A 10,099-nucleotide genomic window follows, 5' to 3' on the forward strand; every position below is an offset into this window, starting at 1 on the left:
ATGGTTTCAATTCCCTGCCCACCACTAGAGCTGTGTGATTTAGGGCAAATTATTTATCAGTTTTTTCACTTGAAAAATGGTGCTAACAGGAACTACCTCCTAAGATTCTGAGGACTTAGTAAGAATATAGGGCTTAGTGTCTGTGGCACTTGAAGTGCACAAAAGATTGGTAGCTATTATAACTGTTTCGGGCCTTATAGTTGCTCTTACGATCCATCCAAAACTTTCTATCCAGCACTGGATTCCAGAAGCCCAGGCTAATGTGTAAAGACCGAAGAGGAGTTTTTTATTGGCCTGCTGAGAAACGCTTATGTAAGTCAAACCTTTATTCAAAAAACTTCTGTAAATGTTATTTTTGCACAGGTTGGGTACCATATTTCCTTATGAACCGGCTGCTCCTGCAGCCCTCCCGACTTTGCTTGTTAAACACTTATTGAAGACTTATTTTATCATGCTCTGTGGTCAGCTTCAGAACCAACACTACACTCTTTTCCCCTTATTGCTTCAAATTATCAGAGTCAAAGAAGTTGGCAGATATTCCCAAAATGGCAAAATGTTGTTAGATGTCAGGAATTTAACGGCCATCACAAAAAGGAGCCGATCACCGTCCTAAGTTGAAACTACTGAAAACATACAACTGCAGCTCCGCTGGCTGAAGTCCTTCCCACAAGGAAAGCATCTGTAGGTGGGGGAACAGAGTGCCACCGGCTCAATCCCACTCGATCCCTCGCTCCTCTTCAGGAAGAATACTCCAGTTTGGGGAGGCCACATCCCGCGCCAGCCAGTTGAAATCGTCAACATCGCTCCAGTTGTTTTTGCTCCTGTCTAAACCGGAGCCCTCGAAGTCCTTGTCGATGTCCTCGTAGCTCCAGGTATAGGGGGCGAAGCGGATCCCGCCGCAGTCCTCCACGATGGCCCTGCTGGTGACCTGCAGGAAGATCCGGGTGTCCCTGGTGGTGTGCACGCGGAGCTGCTGGCAGGCCACGGCCAGCACGCAGTCACTGCAGTCCTCCAGGAACACGGAGGTGGACACCGGGCCGCAGAGCACCTTGCAGCCGCGGGCCCTGGCCAGCCGCACGGTGTTGGGGTTACCGTACAGCCGGACGGTACAGCTGCTCAGCTCGCTCAGGAGGACGTCGCGCTGGCGCAGCTCGTCGGCTCTCATCTCCAAGACCTGGGAGTCGCGGTGGGAGAACCCGCAGGCCCAGCTGAGCGCGGGGGCTCCCCCTGCCTTCGAGGGCGGCGAAGGGCCCGCGACGCCTTCAGCCGGAGGGGCGTTGGCAGCCGCTCCTCCCCCGGAGACCGAGGCAGCGTCCTTCCTCCGCGCCTTGAAGGCGAAGCGCTTCTTGGGCTGCAGCTCCTGGCGCCGCTCGGCCAGGGCCGCCTGGAGCTGCGTCAGGGCCTCCTGTCCCTGCCGCAGGTCGTAGGCGGCCAGGAACCTTACCCCGTCGTTGAGAAGCTTCTGCAGCCCCTGCAGCCGGGCCGCCGCCTCCCCCAGCCGCTCCGCGGACGGCTCGCCCTCCAGCAGTTCCTGCACCGCCGCGCGCTCCCGGGAGAAGGCGGCGGCGAAGAAGTCGCTCTGCTCCTCTTCCACCACCTGGTCCTGCCGCTTCTGCTTCCGCCTTTCCACCTCCAGCTGCCGCTCTTGCTCGCGTTTGTGAAGCCGCTCGGGCACCAGGCTCAAGTCCCGCTGGGACCCCACGTCCCCGTTCCCCACAGCGGCGGCGGGGCAGCCCGTGACCTCCATCTTGAATTCCAGCTTCCTCTCCCCACCCTTCCTTCCTTCCTCGGGGTGCGCCCTCCGTGACACCGCCCACCAACGCGCGCTGTGATTGGTCGATAGCGCTGACGTCAGACCCGGGGCTTATCCTCTTCGCCTATTGGTTCCTCGCCGGGGGGCGTGGCAGTAGGCCGGGCGGCCTGACAGGGGGGGTGGGGAGACAAAGGTCCTTGTGGATGGGTGGGGTGGGAGGCAGGCGGGGGAAGTTTTTTTTCCTCTTAAAGGGGCAGGACTTATATCCGGGATTGTGGGGTGAGTTGCAGCAGCGGCAGCTGCACATGTGGGTTTGTTTATAAGAACAAGGTTAGAAACTCGCAGGCCTCCCCCTCCCCCCAGCTCCTCCCCACTACCCCTTTACAGGCCGGAGATCGGCTCCTGGGCGGTGGGGAGCAATGGTGTGCTTGTGCCGGGTGGGGGGACAGGCAGTGGTGAGGAAGATGGAGAGGGGGATTGCACCTCCCGGCCCGCGCCGGAGGAAGCGACAGCTGGAACAGCTGGCTGGGGAGCGGCTTGCATGCCTGCGGTGCTTCCCTTCCCTTCCCCCACCGCCCGCCGCCCGGTAACCTGCCCTTCCCGCCCTCCCCTATCCACGACGGGGCTCGACGCGGCCAGGGCTCGGGGTCCCCGCGGGGCCCGGGGTTCGGGGTCCTCGCGGAGGGAATGACGGGCTCCTTCCTGCACCGGGCCCGGATCCCCGAGTGCGTGGCCGGTGTCGCCGCGGGGAAGGTGGGGGCGGGGCGGACGAGGCTGCGCCCTGGACCCGGGTCTCCCGGAGCCCCACCCGAACCCCATCCCCCCAGCAGGGCTCCTCGCGGAGACCCCGGCCCAGGACGCGCCCTCTGCACGGCGGAGGGCGGCGGCGCGACCCGCGGGGCGGTGGGGGGCGCTGTCGCCGGAAGTGGCCGCGCCGCGGGGGGGGGGGGGACACGACTGGTTCCCCGACAGCTCAGCCCGCACCGGGCCTCCACCGCCCGCGCCTCCGGTCTCCCCACCCCGTCCACACCCCGTTCCCAGCCTCCCTCGCTCTTGGTGGGGATGCTGATCGGCCGAGAGCTGTCCCTGGAAATGTCCCCGTGCACCTGCTTGTCCATGCTGGGAAAGCTGGGAGGAAACCCGAGCTGTGGAATTAAACCGAAATTTAAGACTCATCCCAATATCCATGTCCCCCTGCCCTCCCTTTCCTAAGCATTTTTTAAAATGCAAAAACCAAAACGCACATAAATTTCCGGGTTGATGAGAATTTATTATTCTGCTGAGTCAGCACAGGTCACACCGTGTGGCAAATTCCGCGCGGGGCGGGGTAGTCTCGCGTGTGTGAAGCCTGCGTGTATGCACCGTGTGTGTGCCTGTGTGCACTGTGCGTGCACTGTGTGTGTGGACCATGTATGTGCACGTGTGCACCGCGTGTGTGCACCCGTTGGAAACCTGGTGCTGAAACACGGCAGGGCTTAGGCTGGAGTCCTACCTTCATCGTTTTCACTCGTCCTGTTTCATCGGTAAGATAGGTGATGCTTTGGGTTTTGCCCCCGCCCCCCACAGGGGTGGTGAATGAAACTGTAACGATCTCCAGGTCATATGGGAGAAAGCAGTAGATGCTCTCTTAGGAAATGTAGATTTAACCAAAGGTTTTAGAGCTGATTTATTTTGTTACAGGTGGGTGGGGGCATCTGACTTGCTTCTCTGAAGTTTCTCACTAGCTGACCCTGTCCCATTCAAATTAAGAAGTTCATAAGCAAAGGGGGTTTCTTGGGCTTGGGGGTTGTAACGGGAGTGAGGTGAACAGCGAGTGGATGGGTGGCTGTGAGTGTGGAACTTAATGTCATTCACCCCCACAGGGACGTCCTTTCTGCCCAGCAGTAGAATTTTGCAATAGTTCAGTAGACTGGAAGATTTTGATTATTTTAAGTTGGCTAGTGTGAACTTTTTTTTTTTTTTTTTTTTTTTTGGTACCGGGGATCCAACTCGGAATCTTGCTCTTGTGAGGCAGGCACTGGAACCACTGAGCTAAATCCTTGGCCTAGTGTGAACTTTTAAAAGAGAAAGAAGCAGTAGAGGAGAAAAATTGGCAGGTAACCCAGTTGAGCTCCTGTGCTGGGGGGAGGCCGGAGTGCAGTGGCCAGGGTCAGGGTGAGGCTAAGTGTGGGCTTGACAGTCCTTACATCCCTGGCACCCCTGCAGGCCAAGGTAGGTGGTCCCCTACCCCTAAGGCCTGGCAATAGGAAGGCTGTGAGGGCCTGGCATCGCCAGCTTGTGTTTTCGGCCTCTTTCTGACATTTGGGGGCAGTGGAGCAGGCGAGCACCCCTGAAATGGATCCCAGCACCTCACAGGTAAGTGTCCATCACGCTGGAAAGAAAGAGGGATTTGCTAGAACAGCATCTTGTCAAGGAAAGACCTGTGAGTCAGGGCTGCTCTCTGATAGAGGTCTTGAAAGATGAAGGAGTACTAAGGTGCTATAGATGGTAACATTTAATTAACAACAATTTAGATACTTTTGATTCTGTTTATTAATCAGATTTACTTTTTAACTTTCTGGAAATTTCCAATGCTAATAAAGTGGAAAGAGTGTTACAAAAAGTCATACTCACTACCCAGTGTCAACAGTTACCAACTGGCAATCTTGTTTCTTCTAAAACCCTTGTCCCATCCCACCTTAATTATTATTGTTGTTGTTGTTGTTTTGTTGTTATTTGATTTTTTGAGACAGTCTTGCTGTGTAGTTCACGCTGGCCTGGAACTCACTATGTAGCCTATGCTGGCCTCAAACTCTTGGCAATCCTCCTGCCTCAGCCGCCCAAACACTGGGATTACAGATGTGCACCACAGTGCCCCACTTTTGTTTCATATTTTACAATCTATAAATATTTCATTATGTATGTACAAAAAATTAGGATTTTCTTTTAAACATACATTATCATCACACCTCAAAAAAAGTCCTTAATAATTCTAGTCCTTAATTCTAGTCCATCATAATTCTAGTCCATATTAACACCCCTCTGATTATCTTATAATTTCCTTTTTCAAAAAGCTATTTTACCTAAGCTGGGCATGGATCACCATGCCTGTAATCCCAGATCCTCCTGAGGCAGGAGGATCATGAGTTTCTGGGCAATTTAGCAAGACCCTGTTTCAAAATTTAAAAAAAAAATTATTTTGTCTAAGAATCCAAACAAGTTCTGTGGCATATCCTAGTTGTTAGGTCACTTAAGTCCCTTCTCCTGTGTGGGTCCCTTCCTCTGTTGATTGTTTCGTTGGACACACTTGGCCATTTGATAAGTAGAATCCTAAGGTCTGGATGTTGCTGGTTGCCTTCTCTTATAGTGTTTGTTAGATTCATGTCTGTGTTGTATTTACTTGATCTTTGAATGTCAGAAAGTGATCTCCTGTTGGGAGTCATTTGCTGGAGGAATAAGTAGGCTGGTAGTGGAGGATTTAGGACCATAAGAGTGTCTCTGGGAGTGGGTGGGTGGTGCAGCAGTAAGGTCCATGGTGGTCTACAGAGTTTCGCGGAGCCCTGGAAGGTGGAAGATGCCACCGTGTTGAGAGAATTGACAGACGGAGCTGGGCGCTGGTTTCTAGTGCAATGCCAGAAAGAGGCATCCCTGGTCGGTCACGCCCTGAATTCTCGAAAGTGTAAAGTGCCCACGGGGGTCTATTCATTGAGTTAGGGCAGACTTTCTACCTTGGCCAAGCCTTCCTACCTTGGTTGCTGGCTTTTCTGGCCCAGACAGTGAAAGGTGGCAGCTATGAAAGACTGTCCTGTGGTTTAAAAGGCTCCACACTCACCGGGAAGCAGGACGCAGCTTCCTTCTGCTGTTGCCCTGGTTCTCCTCCCCCTACACACTCTTTACCTCTCGGAACCTTTTCCTCTTTGCATACTTGGTGTCCAGCTCTGGGTGCCACCTGCTAATGTGCCAGCACCGAGCCAGGTGGCTCTGAGGCTACCAGAGGGAGAACCCACACAGAGGCCCTGTGTGGGCCAATAACCACACAAATGTACAACTCCATCGGTGACAACTGACAGCTCACAAAGGAAAGAGGCTGGGGGTGGGGGTGGAGCCGATGCCTGCAGGGTAATAGGGAGGAGTGGGAGGAGCAAAGTGGGCATCAAATCCCAGTCACTGAGAGCTTGGGTGAGAGGCAGCCAGTGGGGCAGGCGCACCTGCAGTGGTACCTGTGGCCTACAGACAGGACATCAGAGTCACCCGCGGACGCTCCTTCCTTTCCCTCACCCACCCTGGCCACAGTACTCTCAGTTCTTTCTCTGACCCCTGCTGTCCCTCCATCCCTCCCTCTGTTCCTCTCTGGTCTGGCTCCCTCTCCCCAGGCCTGGCTCCCTCCTCTTCTCCTCCCTGGGATGTCAGATGTCACTGTCATCCCCCTGCCCCATACTTTGCTGAGTCCCTCCAGTCCACCATGCTGCAGCCAGTCACTGCCCTGAAATTCAAAGTTCTGCAGTACCTGTCCTCTAATAGTGTCCTGACTCCTTAGTGAGGTGACCAGGCCCTTCCCAGCCTGTCCCCAGAGCACCGTACCACCTCTCCCACCATTGCCATTGCCCTAACCCAGAAATGGCGAACCTTTCAGAGCTTTCAATGATAACAAACAGCTGGCTGTGGCACGTGTGCCGGCGGTTTGCCACCACTGGCCTAACCCTAATCCTTACCCACTCATTTCCTGTTGCCCACTCTCCTTTTTTTGGTATTGAAGATTGAAGCCAGGGCCTTTGCACTGAGCTCCACCCCAAGCTCTTTTTATTTTATTTTTTATTCTGAGACCACGTCTTGCTAGGCTGCTAAATTGCTCAGGCTGGGCTCCAATTCTTGATTCTCCTGCCTCAGCCTCCCAAGTGCTGAGATCACAGATGTGACCACCACACTTGGCTCTGGCTGCACTTTAAAAATTAGTAGTGAGCCCATGTGAGGTTCTCTGCCAGTGACATGGGTTTGCTGGTGAACACAACGTAATTCACTTATTCACTCATTTATTTTTCTTCTGCACTATTTATAGTGCACGCACCACGCACTGTGTCACCAGGAGTGTTGTGCATGTTGGGCGTGCAGCAGGGAACAAGAGAGGCGGGAAGTTCCTGGCTCCCTGGCAGCAGTGCAACAACTCTGTGCTTCCAGCGGCAGAATGGGCAGACCGGCAACCTGGCCCCAGGGTGCCCCTTGGCACGGCACAGAGGATCCTCACCATCCTGGTGCCAGTTCCCTCCCTAGACTAATTAAAGCTGAGTTGCTGGGTGTGTGGCCTTGGCATTATAAAAATTTATTTTCCTGGTGCCAGGGACAGCACCCAGAGCCTGGCACATGCCAGGCAAGTGCCTGGCCGCTCAGCCCCATCCCCAGCCCATGTGAGGTTTTTAAAGCTCCCTGGGGGTCCAGGGAGGCTGGAAGTGAGGACTGGAGACTCAGAACTAGAGCAGCAGAGGCCGGCACCCTTAGGCCTTTCTGGGGACCTGTGCCTGGATCTTGGAGGCCCCAGACCTGGAGAAGTCAACAGGATGGTGACAGCAGGGCAGTATTTGTCCTTTTGCCCCTTTCCCCAGAAGGGAGCTGGGTGCTCCATGCAGAGCAGATTCAGATGGAGCTGAGCAGTCATTAGGAGACTGTCCAGGGCCTGGAGAAGAGGCTGGAGGGGCTGTGTGGTGGGGACAGGATCCAGGAGTCAGGTGCACTGGGCTGTAGGGATCCTGGTGCCTGAGACAGTGGCCCGGGCAGCAGGTGTGCCGACTGTGGGGTGCACACTAGTCATGCTGCGGGCTCCTTGTCCCCGGCCTGTGACCCCTGCACATCTGCACGCCAAGGCGAGTGCTGTCCTACACACTGCCACCCCTGTCCATTGTCCCTTTGCAGCTGTCTCTAGGGGGCTTGCACTGCGCCACCAGGAATGGGCTTGATTCTACCTCCTGCAGCACCTGGGATGCAGAGAGCACAAGTGGCACTTGTTAAATAGATGTGTTGAGGGGTGGAGAGCTGGACCGGAAGCAAGGCTTTCCCAGGAGTGTGAAGAGAAGTGGGTGTGGTGGTGTAACCTGTCATCCCATCACTTGGGCGGCTGAGGCAGGAGGATCATCTTGAGTTCGAGGCCAGCCTGGGCTATATAGTGAGTACATAGTGAGGCCCAGGTTGGCCTGGAACTTGCAGTGCTGGGATTACAGGCATGTGCCACCATGCCCAGCTTACTTCTCTTTTTCTTTTTGTTTTGTTTTGTTTGCTCTGTAGTCCTAGCTGGCCCTGAACTCATGGTGATCCCCCTGCTTCATCTTCCTGAGTGCTGGGATTACAAGCATGTGCCACCATGCCCGGCTGCAGGAGGTTAATCATTTGAACCAGCAACAATTTTTATTATTTTTTTGAGACAGGGTCTCATTCTGTTGCCCACGCTGGCCTTGAACCCTCCTGCCTCACCCTCCCAACTACCCAGGACGGTGGGCATGCACCACACTAAGCTTCCGACAATTTTAAGATTTAATTCCCAAAGAGATGTGCATTTTTAATATGGATTGGAAGGAGAATTACTTTTTAGCTTCAATTTCTTTTTTTCAGGATAAAGGAATAGTGATCTACAGGGTTTTAAGAAAGTACAAAAGCTTTTGTATAAATGCTCACTCATGGAGATGAAATGCTTTTAAAGTGTCCTAGCAGTCAAACGTGAAATAAGAAGAAAAAAAAATTCTTCTTCAGTTCTTCTGCCTAGAAGTTTTAAGATTCTTTTTTCTAGGTAGGATGTCATTATTTGCAGTGAGATACAACTGTTCTTTAAATACTATAAACTAGTGTTTTTATATTTATTTATCTATTTTATTTTATTTTTTTCAGTGCAGGGGATTGAATCCATACTGAGCTACATCCCCAATTTTTTTTTTTCAAATTTGAGATAGGGTTTCACTGAATTGCATAGTATAAGCTCAAACTTGGAATCCTCCTGCCTCAGCCTCCCGAGTAGCTGGGGTGAAAGATATGTACCACCACACCTGGCTGACTGATGATTTTAAATTCCAGGCACCAACCCCAAGACATCATGAAATCCATCTAGTAATACAATCTGCATTTCAAAAAAACCCCAAAAATAGTAGCAGTGTACATCTGTTGAGCTCCACACACACCTCCCTGCTACCTGTTTGCTAAATACCTGCTTTCTCCAGCACCAGCTGGGTGCCGGCCACTGTGCAGGCCCAATCGATGCTCGTGTAGCACCCGATGTGGGCACTGTTGGGGCCCTGGGGTGCAGGGAGGTAGAAAAAGAAATAAACAGCGTGGTCCTGGGCTCCTGTGGTCACAATCCAGGGAGGGACATCGGATGACTAATTGGTGGTCACAAGCAATAGCAGTGTGTGCGATCAAAGAGGAAGGAAGTGGGTTTTTTGTTTTTTGTGGTGCTAGAGATGGAATTCAGGGCCTCACATTCTAGGCAGGTGCTCTGCCCCTGAGTGACATCCCCAGCCCTGTTTATTTTATTTTATTCTTATACACATATTTTTCCATTACTAAGATTGAGCCCCTGAGCTACATCCCAGCCTTTTAAAATTTATTTTTGAAACAGGGGCTTGCTAAATTGCTAATTTATCCACTTTGGCCTCAGACTTGTGATTCTTGAAATCTCAGCCTCCTGAGTGCTGGGATTACAGGTGTGCACCACCACACCCTGATTTATTTAATTTTGTACGTATTTAGACAGAGTCTTGATTTGTTGTCCGGACTGGCCTGGAACTTAAAATCCTCCTGCCTCAGCTTCCCAAGTAGCCTATCTTCCAGGAAGTACAAGAGAAAGAGGAATGAAAGTTTGCCCACGGGAAAGGGATGCCAGGCAGCTGGTGGAAGAGGTTGACAGTGCAGGAGTGGAGCCAGTTGCCCCTGGCAGTGCGGGATCTGAGCAGCTAGGTGAGGATCTGATTTGCGCTTTAGGGTGGAGAGGTGAAGAGAATGGATTGCATCGGGGCAGCACACAGGGAGGCTGCTGTCATGGGTCACTGGATAAATGACAGGGCTTGATCAGGGCCAAGGGAATGAAGTGCAGAGGCCGCTCTGTGGATTTATCATGGGCGTGAACTCAGCTGACCCTGGACAGTGGGGTCAGAATGGAAACATTAATGACCCAGAGATTGCTCAGCGGGAAGGCAGGGGCCAGGGTGGGCTGGAGCTCAGCAGGGAGGAGGAAGCTTGGGCTCTGCTGAGCTCCTGCTCTCTCCTGGCCTCTCCTCGAAGGAGGACTGTGCCCAGGCCAGCCCTAAAAGAAACCTCGTGGCTCATGCCTGTAATCCCAGGACTCTGGGAAGCTGAGCTGGGAGGATCAAGAGTGATTAGTGACTTGGTGAG

The 10,099-nt window shown here is 53.1% G+C and overlaps 1 protein-coding gene across 1 annotated transcript; it reads right to left on the bottom strand.

Moving 5' to 3' along the window:
• Window positions 1-308: 308 nt before the first annotated feature.
• Tbcc (tubulin folding cofactor C) lies at window positions 309-1,809 on the bottom strand. The gene has a single exon (XM_004846564.4). The coding sequence runs from the start codon at window positions 1,745-1,747 to the stop codon at window positions 710-712; it is 1,038 nt and encodes a 345-aa protein (XP_004846621.1). The 5' UTR covers window positions 1,748-1,809; the 3' UTR covers window positions 309-709.
• Window positions 1,810-10,099: the final 8,290 nt, after the last annotated feature.

Source organism: Heterocephalus glaber, unplaced genomic scaffold, assembly GCF_053883595.1.
Source record: "Heterocephalus glaber isolate CG9 unplaced genomic scaffold, H.glaber_assembly_v1.0 deba00001497, whole genome shotgun sequence".
NCBI lineage: Eukaryota > Metazoa > Chordata > Mammalia > Rodentia > Bathyergidae > Heterocephalus > Heterocephalus glaber.

What these genes read in the sequence shown, in the direction of transcription:
- Tbcc (XM_004846564.4), bottom strand. Translation starts at nt 1,747, where the DNA reads ATGGAGGTCACGGGCTGCCCCGCCGCCGCTGTGGGGAACGGGGACGTG.